Consider the following 16,719-nt stretch of genomic DNA (forward strand, 5'->3'; position numbering starts at 1 on the left):
TATCCTCAAAATGGCCACAAACTAACAAAATGCCAATCTCATTTGAGCAAAGATAGTCCTGAAATCGGTACTAGACTCGTATTATTCTTTCGACTTCCAATTGATTGGCCGTGCAAAGAAGTATTGGGAATTGATGATCTGCCTTTCAGAGCAGAGTGTCACCTTGACTGCTTCAATATAGGCGCATTCAACAATATATCCGTTGTTGAGATAGGATTCGTGGGACTCGCAGACTAGTCAGTGTTGGCTCGAAATAATATTCTGACTTTTATAGGCGATTCGATGATCGATCGAAAGATAATGGAAAACTTTATCGTAGGAAAATTCAATTTGCTATCGATTTAGTACCAGGCTATTATACACAATAAACGTGACCGTGTAATGAGAATCGACGTAGATACTCGTATTAGCGTATCTAAAATAGTGTGAAGGTTGATAGGATGAGAGTACAACTAAGGTACCTCTGTTGCACCTTATTCGAGGGGGAGGAGGAGGAGTAGTAGATCTGTCTGTGTTTTCCGGCAGATCGAAAAGCGTAAATGAATGATTCTTATGCCCAATGTAATGGCTGTGTTTGTCATCTCTGATACTGTTCGATCATCGATGACGACGACGACGACGACACTATTACTCTGTGGAGGAAGATGAACCAAGCTTTTTTTTATAATGATTTTACGCAAATTAACTATCGTATTATTTATATTTTGTACATTAGATAATGTGCCAATCGACGGATGCGACGATATTAATTATTTTTGTTTTTGCTTTTCTGTTCACAGTTTATGGGGAGTGTGGAAGTTGACCAACCGAAAGGTTTTACTGTAGTTAGAGAAGCTATTCGTAAGTTAAGATTTAATCAACAAATTAGAAAATCTTCGGAAGGTACAAAATTACCAAAAGTCGAATTAACTATTAGCATCGATGGCATTACCATTCAAGATCCAAAGACGAAGGTGAGTCGGTGTCCTTTGCCCCCGCGACAAATACCCACACCCCCCCCCCCTCAGTAGAGAGAGTTAAACGGGCGGTCTCGTACTCGTACAATTCTCATCATCTCTTCTCCCCCCCCAAGCCCTCCCCCGAATCACAATACCACGACGATGGTCGTTGATCTTCTTGTTGTACTCTTCTCTGGTAATTTTGCTGGTTACACGTTGTAAACCCCAATTTACAGACAATCATGCATCAGTATCCGCTTTATCGAATTTCTTACTGCGCTGATGACAAAGTGGAAAGGCAGTTTATCAGTTTCATCGTCAAGGAGCAGGATTCGGAACAACATACTTGTTTCGTGTTCCTTAGCGATAAGCTATCCGAAGAGATAACCGTAACTATTGGCCAGGCATTCGAATTAGCTTACAAGTGAGCCTTCTTGTACAATTTTTTTTTACATTTAACACCTACTACTTGATATTTTATAAGCATCTTCGTGTTGTGGGTTGATACATATTATGAAGACGTACTCGTATATGCCGTAGATTTGAATAAGTCTTCCTGCCATGACTTTTTGGCAGGTCAAGACTTCTTGGCTCCAATGAGCCTACATTGTATTAGTTGAATAGCTTTAACATACTGTAATGTTTTTTCGCCTCGCTACACGTTTTATGGTTTTTTTTTTTAAAAAAAACACAAATGGGAGACTCGCAAGGTTTTTGGGATCTGTTTCGTGAACATCTTTTGTCCTGCGTGTCCTGTCTTAGAAATGAAAAGCAAACAAACGACTCCATAATTAGAGTAGAACCCCCGCGGTGTTCGCGAAAGCTTGTTTTTCAACGTCGCTTTTCTTCTCCGTCTTCTTCCTCTGAGCATTATTTATTGTATTAGGTGTACTGGGTATCATTTTGAATGAAAAAAAGCAAGAATGTATTCCTAGAATTGATCGACTGGTATTGGTGGGGTTGCTTGAATATTCTACGTAGCTTATTGGTTAGTGAAAAATTTCAGAAGATGAAATTTACCCAAGTACAATCTCGAAAGAGGACGACGCATTTTTTTTTGTGATTGTAATTTGTACTTCGAGTTACTATTTTATGGTAAAATTTACCTATAACTATAGTTTATTGCGCCGCGTTATAAATTACCTACATATTTCGTTCGTTGAATTTTTTTTTCTGTAAAAAAATTCGTCGCATTGATTCGTTGCTTGAAAATAACATGGAAAGGTAGGCTATTGCGATTTGAATATTTTTAGTGTTTTTTTTTACACGTTTTAACTTATCGGAAACCGAATGTTTGTGTATAATTTTGGCGAAAATTGAGTCTCCAAAAATTGAAATTGACATTGATTCAGGCTTACTGATCCTATTCTGTCTATATGATTGAAAAAATGACTGATTTTTCCATAATTCTTTGATCTCGTAGGTTTAGTGTGGGTACAGAGTGTTCAGTTTCTAGAAAACCGAAAAAAAGTCAGAGAATCCCCCCTCCTCCTTCTGCAAAAAATCAAGAAAATGTTGAGAAAATTAGTTTTTATTCAAAAATTAGGGAGAACCTTTTTTCTAATCTTTCTGTGATTTTTTTATCCTAAAACTTGAAAATTCGTGTGAGATGAACATAAAAACTTTTTCTTATGTAAATTCCATTTTGAAGCTTATGGTTACACGATTTCTTCAATTTTTAGGAAATTTTGGCGATTGCTGAAAGATATGGAGGGTCCGAATCAGAAAAATGAATTGATATTCGTATTCAGAACCCCGAGAAACCTATAAAACCATATGTCACACGTTTTTTCAATTTTCAGGAAATTTAAGTACCACTTAAGCATCGTTGGAGGGGTCCAATCGAGAAAATAAACTGATATTCGGATTCTGCGCTCTTAAAAACATATGTAATGATATGTCACATGATGTTTGACAATTTTTTTTTACAAATTTTGAGATCTGTCCCCACCCTCTTGTTTTACAAATCCCATCACAAAAAGTTTGTAGTTGTAAGCATCATATGTAAAAACATCGTGTTTCCTGGATTTTTTCAAATTTTTTAAATTATACCTCCAAAATTTGGCAATCTTATGAAAATTGGACTTTCAAAAAATAGTTCAACTCTGAGCTTTTGAAATTTTCGAAGAAATTTTTTTGAAACTGCTGCCAATCACCTCAATTGAAAAGCCACATTGAGATTTTCTCCAAGTTGCAGCAGTCTTAAGCAATTGAACTTCAAAGATGAATATTATGACGAGAACTTTCAACCGATGAAAAAAAAACGCCACCTACCCTTAGGAATAGTTGTAAGGTTCTTTCTGTCCTTGTGGGAAGAGCTTACGAAAAGATTTTGAGCAAAATCGGACGATTTCGATTCAAAATCAGACTAATTTGTTATGGAATGATCGAGAGGACGTTTTGTGCCCCAAAGCTTTTCAAAAACAGCGACCATTCCTCCTTTGAAAAAAAAAAATCAGAGTTTGGGAGTCTCTCAAAATCATACGAATCATGCCCCAAAATTTTGACCACCAGTATCTCTATATTTTTTGAACACTTCGTTGGTGCGTTGACTTTTTGAGCTCTAAAAATTGGTTTTGATCTGTTTTCGTCAGAGAAGCACGTTTCAACAGTTTTGAAAAAGTGGAACTCAACTTCCTTCCAGAAAAATTTTAAAAATGAAATTTTCATGTTTTTACACTCTAATTGTTGAATGTGGGTAGTTCATTTTTATTTGACTCCCCCGTTCCTCTGAATGATAAAAAAGTGAGATTTGGACTCCTAAATTTCGAAAAATAATAAAATTGCATATTTTGGCCAACATTTAAAAAAAAAAGAAATTACTAACTTCAATTTATTGCATTTTTAGAATTTTTCCAAATTTGAAGGCCTCTGTGGAAATTTATCAAAAAGTTTACCACCCTTGATTTTGTTTGGTGATTTTGATTCTTTTTCGACTTTGAGGGACCAAGAGTTTTTTTTTTAAATTGAGGTTTGTGTAGAAGAATTCTCACATAGAAATTGAAAATTTTCAAAAAAAGTTCATCAATTTTGATTAATTGCATCAAAAAAAAATTCACAACTTTAAGGACTCCTATTGAAAAAGCCAACACAGCTTGAGAGTTTCTTTTATATTTTTTTCAATTTATGTGGCTCTTAGTACGACTTTTCAGAGTGTCTATAGGTAGGTAGTGAAAGTAGTGCTTTTGAGCAATTTTGCTTGAAATGCAGTGAAAAATGAAAAAAAAGCAAAATACAATTATAAAATTCATTCCTAAAAATAATGAAAAAATCCTCCTTATATTTGAAAAAATGTTATTCTCCAAATTGATTTCAATTTGATGAAAACGTATAGGTAATTACTTCAATGTAAAAAATTATAGAGTCCAAACAAAAAAAAAAATATGAAAGGGAGGTGGGTTAAAAATATTTTAGTAGTGAACTTTTTTTTTTTTTTATTTTTGAAAATAAAGTGAAAAGGTAATGATTTTTGGTCAACGATTCGGAGAAACCCTGGTTTTTTCATACTTTGAAGTGAGTTTGGGGAAATCAAAATGATGTAGAGAATTATTTTCTCATAAAATCCATCAACTTCGAGGGGGAGGGGGAGTGAAAAAAATTAAAACTTCAAAATTAGAGCCAACGTTGCAAATTATCAATTCAAGTTTTTAGTAAAAAAAAAAAAAAAAAAAAAAATTATCAAATTAGATGCATTTTTGTCAAGTCTTCAAAAATATTGGTGCACATGCATCCCCTAAAATGAATATTTGCAAAATCATAATTATTTTCCAAGGTTCGTTTTTTTTTTTTTTTTTTTTTTATAGATTTTGTGGTGTTTTGTCCTGGAAGGTCGGTGCGATGCCAAAATGTCCAAAAATTACTTAAACACGAATTTTAAAAATTTTCAGTGATTATAACCCATCCTTCCCCTCAGTTCAACTCAATATTCATTTCGAACTTCGAAGTGATCAGTTGAGTTTTTCATTTTCACGAATCAACTCCCTCCTCAATCCTTGTGAAGTTGTTCACTGTATCAAAGTAAATTCAGTTTTCCCTGCTAACCTCGAAGTAGGCAACTCAGTACACATGGATGTTATTCAAGTCGCCACGTTTTTCGATCGATGAGTTCAAATTGTTCGCATCAGACCATGCTTGATCGAAATTAGCGGAACAGTTTTTTTGGACCCTGAAGTGTCTCAAGATCAAATAAAAGTGAGTACAGAATGAAATAGCACGAGTGAGAAAGAGGATACCTACGGAGAAGTTGTAAGTTATGTATTCATGTAGCATGTAGGACATGGAGAGTATAGATTGGCCACTGTAAAGTGTAAGTTGTAAAAAAAAATCATATCATCTTATCGAATGGAAGTGATCGTAGTAAGCAAGGGCTTTGATTTTGCGACCGTATAAAGATGACTTTGCTTTATTAGGTTAATTACGTACATGTTTCTAGATAGATTCTGGGGGTGGGGGGATGGGGAAAAAGAGCTGAACTAATTCTTTGTGTAGAATAATAATTACCTATGCTTATGTGAAGAATTTTTCAAAAGAAACTGTGGCTCGAGCGAAGGTGGCACGTCGATGGAAAATTTTACTTACCATTAGATACCGGAGGACTTCGATTCGTGTAGCGTTTTGGTACCTGAAGGCAGAATCGCAGCGACGTTTTTTTTTGTTGTTGAGAAGCGTGAAGTTATTATATTCGTATTGGCGAATTGATTGACGACTGGTTGGTGAATGATACAGGTAGTCGTAGCTGTAGTGGGTCGATGTAATCTACATCGAGCAGGTGCCAGTGCCAGTTCGGTAATTAAATAGACAGTTGATGAATTATTGTGGTGTTTTTGTTTACTAGACTAGTGATCTATTGAGAAGAGGATGTGTTGAGACGTAGGTAACTCGAAGGTGTACCCTTCAGGTGTCGAAGAATTCGTCGATGTAATTAAGCAGAGGTGATCAGTGGTCGTGGTGGGAGGCAGGCCCAGGCGCCGCGAACTGGCAATAGATATACGTATTTGTAGAACGAAATATGTAATGGTGTTTGCGGGGTTTGAAACTTTGTTCGAAATTTTCTTCGAGGTTTATGGGAAAGTTTGAAGTTTTTTATTTTTTTATTGTCGTAGTTGCTGTTCAGGATGTGAATGATGAAGTATTGTGAGTGGCAAGTTTGTTCAGGAGATAATTAATGTCTTGAAAGTTCTGTTTGATCTTGCACTTGAATTTTTACCTTTTTTCCTTTTTTTTTTTTTTTGCCATGTACGAATCGTTGCATGATTAAAGAGGAACAAAATGAAAAAAAAAAGAAAGTGCACAGCTTTCAGGTGTCTGTCTTGCAAGTTTTCAAAATTGAAAATTAAGTAGGCACAATTAGAGAATCCCCTGCCCCTCCCCAAACAAAAAAATCAGGATGTTTTATTTTTTACATTTTTGTGAGGTTTCTTAGGATCTCAATAATATTTTTTGATAATTTTTCCTAATCTAAGGTTTTTCTGTATGGTTTTGCTCAAATTCCCAATGTTTCATTCATTTATTTATTTATTTATTTATTTTTTTTGATAATTTCTCGTCATTTTTATGCTGATTTTACAGTCTTTTGATGATAGTTTAACCAAGTTTTGCTCAGTTTTGCTGACTTTCCATCGATTTGTGGCAATTTATATTAATTGATGATGAATGTAATTTTAACAATTTTTTTCCATTTTGTAAAACTTTCATGTTTCATTCAATTTTGATCATTTTTATCGATTTTTTTTTTTTGTTATTTTCAATAATCTAGGTAATTTTTGCTAGATTTTGTGAAAATTTCGGAATATTCCATCCACTTCCGGATGTTTTTATGTTTTTCTGTCATCTTAATTGATGCTTATTGGTGCAATTTGATCAATTTAGCTCAATTTTTCGGTCTCGTCAATTTTTCAAATCATTTTTTCAGTCATTTTCGAGGCGATTGTGTGATTTTAACAACATTTTAGGCCTACCTGCTGCTTTGTAATTAACCAGTGGTGATTTTTCAATTATTACTAATGTGTCACCTATTTTGTAATATTTTGAAGAAATTCTTTTTCAGTTTTGATGAATTTTCATGAATTTGTGACCTAATATTTTTAATAACAATGTTTAATGAAAATTTTGCTCAATTTTCTAGAATTTCGTTAATTTTTGGTCATTTTTAGTAATTTTTTGGCTGTTTTTAAAGCTTGACTTTGCAAAAATGAGTGTCAAAGTCTCGTTTTCTGTCAAAAATTTGAAAAAAGTTTCTCCTTGTGCCAAAATTGCCAAGAATTTTGTTTCTATGTAAAAAATTGCTAGAAATTTGTCTTGTTTTTCGCGTCCAAAAACTCGTTTTTCTGCCATAAAATTGCTAAAAAGCCTTTTTTTTCCCTAAAATTGTCAAAAATCTCGTCTGTATTGCCAGAAATTGCAAAAATTTTACATTTTGTCCAAAATTGACAAAAAATTGTTTTTTTTTTAAATCAAAAAGTTGCAAAATATATTTTGTATTCAGTTAAACTTTGTTGGAAAAAATTGCGAAAAAGTTCTCTCTTGGCAATTGTCAAAAATTCGTGCTTTTTGCTAAAATTGTACAAGTTTCTATCGAGTTTCATTTTTAGATTTTGATTCAAAACGAAAAGTTTGTTTTTTTTTCAGTGATTTTTTTCCCTATTGAAATGTTTATATTCAGAGTGTCTACAAGATAGTGAAAGTAGTGATTTTCAGCAATTTTGCTTGAAAGGTAGTGAAAAATTAAAAGTGGAAAATCCAATTTTCACACATATGAAAAATATTTTGTAGAAAAGCGCTCATTTATCGACTATGTTGGAACTATTGACTCTGTTGGAACTTTTGACTCTGTTAGAACTTGAATTTCACATTTTTGAGAACTTTGAATTTTTGAAAGCTTTTGGCCTCGCTTCACTCGGTCTCGTTTGCTTTTTTTTCAATTTGGAATTGTTCAAAAAAAGTCATCATTCGAATTTTAAAATTAGGAAGCAAAATAATGAACTTCTTTTTATGTCTCTCGAAGTACTGATTTTCGAGAGCTTTTGCCCTCGCTTCGCCAGAGCCAGTTTGTTTCTCATTTCCATTATTAAAAAATTCTAGACTTGAAGGAGAAATCAAGATTTTTATTATACGTTATATGAATGTTAGGCAGATCAATTTTGTACCTTTCGAATGACAAAATTGACGTTACGTATCTCTTAGTTACGAGTATTTTATTTTAAAACTCGCCGTTTTATTCCGAAAAATTGGAAATTTTTCTCACAAATCGTTCAACCTCACAAATCGTTCAAATTTTGCATTAAATTCTTGTACCTATATTTTTTAAAAATTTGTTCTGTTGTAAAAAGTTTTTTTCACCCAATTGCATTACATTTTTAGTAAAGAACGTCAAAGGTAAAAATGAATTGAAAAATTGAAATAATAAAATGATTTTTTTGGCATCTGTTTGCTTGGAAAAAATCTTGGGATGTTTAAAGACATTAGAAAAGCGAAAAATTTGAATGTAAAATTTTTTCTCGCCCCCCCCCTCCTCTCTTGAAAAATACCGAGTGTTTAGAAAACGTCCTGCTGAAGTCTTGATTTTTTTTAGCGAAAAATTTGAATGTAAAATTTTTTCTCGCCCCCTCCCTCCTTTCCTCTCTTAAAAAATCTCGAGTGTTTAAAAAACGTCCTGTTGAAATCCTGATTTTTTTATTTTCAAGTTTTGTTGTAGACACCATGAAAAAAATCGATCTTGTGGGAGGGGGGGGTTGAAAATATTTTGGAAGGTGATGATTTTTTTTTTGAAAGGTAGTGACTTTTGGTCAAAAAATTCCTGTAGACGCCCTGATACTTTGTCACTTTTTCGGTTACTTTTTGGGTCACCAAAGTTACTTTTTTTTGAAGAAAATGAGCTCGAGCGCTGGATAGGGATTAGGATCAGAGTTTCGAGGTTCAGCTTCAAGGAATTCGGTTCAGATTCAGGGCTTACGGGATCGGGTTCTGTTTCAGTTCAGATTTATTGTAAATAATCGAGATCATTTGGAAGGTGGGATCAGGATCGGGTTCGGGCCATCACTCATGAGTTTGAGACAGCTGAAGAACTTCTAACGATGCAAAAAAAAAGCATGTAACTTATACGAGATCATCGAAAATTTTATTGTTTGATATTAATGTATTCATTCATTTTTTTTTCTCCGGCAAATGGTCAAAATTGATAGCATGAGTAGTATTATTGCTATAAATTGGTCATTTTTTTGTGCTGGGTGATTCGAGGTAATTTTCTTTCCTCTATCGAATATATTTTTGCTTCATCGTAATGGTATTTTTTTTTCGCTTTGCGTAGACAAACATTCGGTTTCTCGTGTATTTTTTTACATTATCACTAATTACCTATTATAATTTGATTATCTATACGTACGTTGATTAATTTCATACGGGCATTTTGGAGAAGTGCATTGCTGCAAGCGCAGCGCGGCGCAGCTTCGGCTAATCCGCGAGAGTGTGGCATATACGCTTGCGATTTTTTTTTTTCTGGAATAAATGAGGGGTGTTCATTACTAATACATATATAGGGTTACTAAGTAGACGTATGTAGTAGTAGATGAATTTTGGCGCCTCGTGTAACGAGTATTTGGTATTTGCCACGCAGGTTGCAACCGGCCAACAAACCGAACAAGCTGTCGTTTCGCGCCCGCCAGCTCGACGTATCGAAGCCGATGCCGATCTACATGTCCGAAGACCTCAGCGACCTGGCCGAGACGACCGAAATCAAACGAGCCGTGCCGCAAATGCCGACCGGTATGGAAAAAGACGAAGAATGCGAGCACCATTTGCAGCGGGCCATCGTCACCGGCACGGTTATCCCGACGCCGGAGGTCAACGAACTCGACCAGCTGGACATGTACCGCAAAACGTACTGCGCCGCTCGCTACCAAATGCCCAAGCAGCTCGTACGAATGCATCCGTTCGCCTTGGAGCAGGAGGCGGCCGAATACGACGCCGACTCCGAGGACGAAGAGTGGCTCAACTCGCACGGCAAATCGCTCAACATCGATATGGATAAATTCGAGGCGATTATCGATAAGCTAGATAAAAATAGTAATTTTTCTGTGATAACGTTACCAGAATCGAAATCGTTGTTGAAAGAGAACAACGACGATGTCGTCGAAGCCGTCTACGATTACTGGCTGTCGAAAAGGCTGCGTCTGCAGCACAGCTTGATACCTACGGTGAAAACCGAGGCCGGAATGGGTCCGGCTAACGATCCGTATATAGCGTTTAGACGTCGTAAAGATAAAATGCAGACGAGAAAGAATCGTAAAAACGACGAAACCTCGTACGAGAAGATGCTGAAGCTGAAGAAAGATCTGAGTTGCGTTTTCACCTTGTTCCAGCTTGTGCAGAAGCGTGAAAACGCCAAGCTGCAGATGGCCAAGTTGCACGAGGAGATATACAAGAAACGCTACGAAGCTCGCGATTTCAACGGTGTTCTGCTCAACGAGGTCAAGAGCCTGAAACGAACGCAGCTCTATACGTCTCTGAGCGCTTCGCTGGCTGCGGCCAACATGTCTTCGGTCCAGGCCCACCACCATCATCATCACCAGCAACAACACCATCATCAGCAGACGCTATCCTGGGCTCAGAAGGCTAAAGAGCTAAAGAAACCGTTCGTCAAGCAGACAGCAGTTTCTTCGTACTACATGGACGACAGCAGTCCGACGAAAAAAGAACGTAGACCGTATAAACGGAGAAAACGCCAACGTCTGCATAACGGCAGCTACGACAGCTTGCTGGCCAGCTCGGACGAAGAGAAATCGCCCGACGGATCGCCGAACGTGCAATCTTCGGCGGCCGGAGGAGCCTCTGATGAGAATCCATTCTCGTTCAAAAGGCAGAAGAACTGTAGCTACCTGGCTCCTCGAAACGACGATCTGGGCTGGGATTACGATATCGACGAGATGTGCGGTAACGAAAACCGACGGTTTTATTCGGCCTATATTTCGGTACCGAATTTACGTAATGTCGGTTTCGTTCGCCGAAGACTGGGTCGAGGCGGTCGAGTAATCCTAGACCGAACCGGATACACGATGGATGATATCTGGTCCAAATTGGACTACACAGTCAACGAATCGGGCCCGCCCAAACGTGCGGAATTCGCTAAATACAAACCGAAATCACCGCTGTCGTCGTCGTCCGACGAAACCGACGAGTTCTTTTACGAAAGCGACGAATCGACCGATTCGGTCAAACCGCTGTTGGAAATCGAGAACTTGATGTATTCGGCGACGACGACGACTACGAACGGTTCGGGTAAAGATAAAACTTGCCTGGAAATAGAGTTCAATAATCCGCTAAAGAAGGATTCGACGTATACGATGTTGGATCACATTATTAGCTATATGGATACGGCGGCGGCTACCAAAGCGGGCTCGTTCGGCTCGTCGGTCAAAAGTGAAACAAACGGATCGATACTGGATCGATGGGCGTTCGCGAATAAAGACAGCAAAGCGTGCAAACCGGTGTCCAGCTTTTACCTCGGTCCGGACGCCGATCAGGTCGGATGCTCCAGCTTTCGCACTTGCGAGTACTCGGATGCGTTGGCTTCGTTGAAAAGTGATAGTAATTTAATTAACGTCGTATATCATTAGTCTAATAATAATTAGTATCTCCCTTGTAGGGAGCCTGCTGTATAGTTCGATATGTTTGTAAATATGTAGGGATGTTCTGGGGGTGCCCAGGTTCGGGATGATGGCGATGGTGTCCCAATGGGACGGTCTGAGCGACGAGAACGATATCTCTATCTCTTTCTCTCTCTCTTTAATTCTCTAGTCAGTTAAGTCGTCGTTTAATTATGTTTTATCATGCTTCTTGTGTCTTCTTCTGCTCTTTATGAAAAAAAAAAACCTCCTGTCCCCTTTTTTCCCCTGTTTCCCATGCTCTGTTTTTGTTCTATACGAGTTATGTATTTAATATTAGGTACGTTTACGTCTCTCTCGTATGTAGAATTGTTGTTAACTGTTGCAATTTACGTACATATTTTATTTGGTTTTTTGCGGTTTTTTGGTAATCGATCAGAGATTTATTTTTTTCTTCTTTCAACTAAGTTGGGTTCTAGTTTTTTGAAATATTAATTAATATTTACTTGTAATATTATTCGTACCTATTCAAAATCTACCTATAATTATTTTTTGAAAAAAAAAAAAAAAAAAAAATTAATACCAAAATATGATATTATTCCAAATACATAGATCATACAAATCTACTATTTCAAATCAATGTTTATCTAGTGTATAATCGTATATCAATACACTGTACCTAAAATGTGATACCTACCTATAGAAATTTATGTATATTTATATACCTAGTTTTATCATTTCGTTTTGTGTAGTTTTTAACGAAGTAATTTATCATATGAGTACTGCAAGCCACAATTGGCAGACTTGATCATTGTAACCAAAGTTGAATGATTGAAGACCCCCCATGAGTTATCCTATTTTTGCCTTGCAATTTTTTTTGTTAAAATATTATACTTTTTTTGGAAATATATCGAAAAAAAACTAATGACATTTGACGATTGGAAATTAGATTTTTTATAACTTTGTTCTGATCTCATTTTTTCGTTTCCAAACATGAACCCTTCGCCCTCCTTAAAAAAAAGTATTTTTTGATAATTATCAATAACGAACTATAATTTAGCCTCTCTCGAGTGACGGGCAGTTTTTTGGATACCAGATACCCCACAAATAATTTATCATACTCGATATTTGAGTCTAATGCTTGAAACCCCCTAATGGCAAAAAAAATTGAGAGGATAACTCGAGTTATGCCCTTTTTTGCGTTGCTGTACTCATTTATGTACTGCGCTATACCTACTTATAGGTATTCGTTTCAAAGTTTATATAATATTATATTTTTGATTCGTGTGCTTAAAAGTTGCAAGTAGTACTTGTAATGTATATTTTGTACTATACTTACTAGGTATATGTATTTTATGTATTTACCTATTTTATGAAGCATTATTCGTGCGGCGGTTTTACGCTGAGTATTTACTTATCTACTACACGGTGTACTTTATTTTACGAAGTTGGAATCCCCCCCCCCCTTCATCAAGTCGATACCTCGAGTGAGAAAACAATTCCCTGTGTTTTATTTTTCCTCCATCTGTAAAAAAGAGTGATACCCCCCCCCCCTCACACCCAGTTGAAATCAATTTTTAAAAATGTTTAAAAATTCAATTTATCGAAAAATTTTGTTTTTACATCAGAATTCTTCTGAAACGATCCCTTTTTTATTAAAAAAAAAAAACTTTTCCGCCCCTTCAAACCATATTGACCCGATAGAAAAGAGCCCCTCCAAAATTTGAAAATTTGAAATAAATCAAAATCAGGGAATTTTTTTAGAAATATCTCATTTCCATATTAGAGTTTTTAGAAAGTTTGGTTTCTTTTTTTGTCAAAATTGTTTTAAAAAATCCCAATTTGCATCAGAATTGTCTATAGCATTAATTATTTATGACAAAAAAGACTTGAGTTTCGTTTATTTGTAGACCTACCAAAATTGTCAAAAACCCCTTTTTTATTAAAAAGCCATAAAAAATCCTGCCTTCGCCAAAAAATGCCCAAAAGAAGTGCCATAATTTCCCAAAATTATCAAAAGGTCCCAATTTGAAATTAAAGCAAAAGTTGTCAAAAAGTTTCATTTTTGTCAAAATTATGAAGAAATTTCATTTTTTGGTGAAATTTGAAAAAAAAATTCAAAAAGTTATTCTTTTAAAATATTGCCAAATTAAAGTCGTGTTTTTTGCTAAAATTGTCAAAAAGTTCCATCAAGTTCTAGTTTGAAATTTTTTCAAAAATTGTCAGTAAGTTTCATAATTATTGTAAACAAAAAAAATCGAAATTTTTGTCAAAAAGTATGTTTTTTCCCCAAAATTGTTAAATAAAAGTCCTGGTTTAAAATTTTTCCAAAAATTGTTAGAAAATCTCATTTTTGGAAAAATTGTAATCAAACTCAAATTTTTTGTAAAAATTGAATTTTTGTCAAAAACGTCTTTTTCTCAAAATTGCCAAATAAATGTCTTTTTTTTCGAAAATTTTTATTTAAAAAGTGCATTTTTTTCAAAATTGTCAAATAAAGGTCCAAAAGTTTCATTTTTGTTAAAATTTCCACAAAGTTTCAATTTTTGATAAAATTGTAAAAATTCCATTTTTTTCAGAAAAGTTCTTTTTTTGAAATTGTCCTATAAAACACCTGTTTTTTTGTCAAAATTGCCAAAAAGTCTCAATTTTTGACAAAATAATCGTGTTCAAATAAAAGTCCTGTTTTTTGCAAAAATTGTCAAAAAGTTTCAATTCTTATCAAAATTTGCTAAAAGTTCTAATTTTTGTCAAAAAAGTATTTTTTTTCAAAATTGTCAAATAAAATTAGGCCTGCGTTTTTTTTTTTTACCAAAATGCTCAAAATATATTTTTTTCTTTCATGAACTCCTATAAAAAGTCCTGTTTTCTGCCTTTAAGTTCATACGTCAAAAAGGACTGTTTTTTTTTTGTCAAAATTCCAATTTTTGCTTTTTTTACTTCCTTTTGTTTTTTTATTTTTTATTTTTATTTTTTTTTTACTTACTTCAAAAAATTTGAAAAGTGGTAAATAGGAAAAATTGTCTGGAAAATAATTTCTTCAAAAGAGAGGACATCTTGTTTAAATTTATTGCATTTCAAATTTTTCCAACATAATACCGCATTTGTAAGGTTAGATTTGAAAATTTTTAAGAATTTTATTCTAAATAATCCCCTTTTTTTTTAAAAAAAAAACTTTCGTTGGACCTCGAATGATGTTGACTGTTTTGTATAGAGCCCCTCGCCCCTCAAAGGGTATCGGAGCATATTAAAGGGTTCGGCCTGGAGATGGATTTCGACGAAACTCTCCCCAAAGGTGACCCATGATGAAAAAATATGCTGACAAAATCTTTACGAAACCCAGCGCAATTTATCGGGGGGGGGGCGAAATGTGTTTTTCAAAGTTTATTTTCTAGTTGTCGAAATCCATCTTTGAGCCCAAAGCTCTTCATTATCCTCTTATATACCCTTTGAGGAAAATAAAAAAAAGTATAAAATTGATGTCTGAGGACATTTTTGGAAAATTTTTCATTTATGGATAGAATTGTATTAAATAAGCTCAGTTTCAAGAAAAACCTGAGTTCCATAAGCAATGTCTACACTTCTGAGAGTACACATGTTCCCTTCTAATAGAAGCTGCGGTCGCATCTTCATTCCCCTCCTTGTTAAAAACCTGTTTTTTTCTCATATAATAATTGACCAAAAAAAAACAGTTTTTTATCGCAATTACCAAATTTTTTTACTTTTTTGTCAAAATTACGAAAAATCCTAATTTTTTGTAAAAATTGTAAAGAAGGTCCATGTTTTTATTTGTTAAGTTGCAAAAAAAATGCGGTTTTTTTCAGAATTGCCTGAAAAGTCTTGTTTTTTGTAAAAATTTTGAAAAAATCCTGTTTTTGTCAAACTTGTTAACTTGCCAAAAAATCGTTTTTTTTTGTTTTAATTAAAATTGCCATCAAGTCTTGTTTTTTTTTATCGTCAAAATCGCAGAAAAATCTTTTTTCGATTAAAACCAGAAAATCTTTTTTCTTTGACAATGATACAAAAATCTGTTTTTTTTTTTTGCATAAAAATTGTCAAATAAGTATAATTACTTTTTATCGAAATTACCAAAACTTTTACTTATTTTTTGCGCTAGAATTGCAAATGTTGGATATTTGTTTATCAAAACTATAAAACGACAGTACATCTATTTTTATGTATAAAAAGACCAGTTTTTTCTGCTCATAATTTGTCTTAAATGTTTACCTTTTTTTTGCCTAAATTGTAAAAATCTTCAAAATTGTCTAAAAGTTTTGTCTGGAAAGGTTCTAAAATTGCAAGAAATTCGTACTTACATTTTGCAAATTCCCTCAAAGTCATTTCTAAGCAGAGTTACTTTTAAATAACCACATTTTCAAAATAAAAAAAACTCCCTTGGTCCTCCAAGTGATGTTGGTCCCCTTGTATAAAGCTCATAAAGTTAAAAATATCTAAAAAAAAAATAAATATTTAAAAATTCAACTATTTTTTTTTTTTTTTTAAATTCAATCTCTTCTCTTAGTTCTTTTACATGACTTCATCTTCGAGAAAAAATCTCAATCTTTCATTAAATTAAATTATTTTTAGAAATTGAGGGAGGCAAATCGAGAACATTACATACTTGTACTGCTGTTCTATTTATTAATTTTTTTCTTTTTTGAGAAAGGGGACACTCTTTGAGCTAAATCTAATGATTAGAAAGTAAAAAAAAAAAAAATGCATTTTTTCGGATTTCTCGTACTTTTTTAATTTGAAAATTTTGTCTAATACTTCGATTTTTTCATATTTTGTCGTCACTTATTTTTCACCGAGGAAGCTGAAAATTGTATGGCATGATTTTCTCACCCGAGGTAACAACTTAAGGGGATGGGAGCGGAAAAAAACGAAAAAAAAAGTATATAAGGTACACCCTATTACGTACCTACTGTTACTGTATGTGCTGTAGTTGTTGTTGATAACTAGCATAAAAACACTATGATGAGTAATGCGTGAACCTTTGTATATATTTTATGTATTTTTTCTTTTTGCGGAAAAATTTAAGGTAACGTAAGGCCGATGAATCGGTGTACAGTGTGTTATAAAATCTTTTTGTAAAATGATAATGATGGAAAAAATATACATTACCTATTGTGGTATGTTAATGTTGATTGAGCTTTACATAGATGAATTTGCGAGTATGTGCG

At 34.2% G+C, this 16,719-nt stretch overlaps 1 protein-coding gene across 2 annotated transcripts in view; it reads left to right on the forward strand.

Moving 5' to 3' along the window:
* Positions 1 to 16,671, forward strand: part of LOC135834241 (enhancer of polycomb homolog 2-like) — a 59,695-nt gene extending 43,024 nt beyond the window's left edge. For both annotated transcript variants that reach the window (XM_065348073.1, XM_065348072.1), the window contains 3 exons: positions 780 to 953; positions 1,175 to 1,362; positions 9,550 to 16,671. In XM_065348073.1, the coding sequence (XP_065204145.1) occupies positions 780 to 953; positions 1,175 to 1,362; positions 9,550 to 11,548 (2,361 nt within the window). In that variant the 3' untranslated portion in view covers positions 11,549 to 16,671. The remainder of the gene's footprint in view (positions 1 to 779; positions 954 to 1,174; positions 1,363 to 9,549) is intronic.
* Positions 16,672 to 16,719: the final 48 nt, after the last annotated feature.

Source organism: Planococcus citri, chromosome 2 (genome assembly GCF_950023065.1).
Source record: "Planococcus citri chromosome 2, ihPlaCitr1.1, whole genome shotgun sequence".
Lineage (NCBI taxonomy): Eukaryota > Metazoa > Arthropoda > Insecta > Hemiptera > Pseudococcidae > Planococcus > Planococcus citri.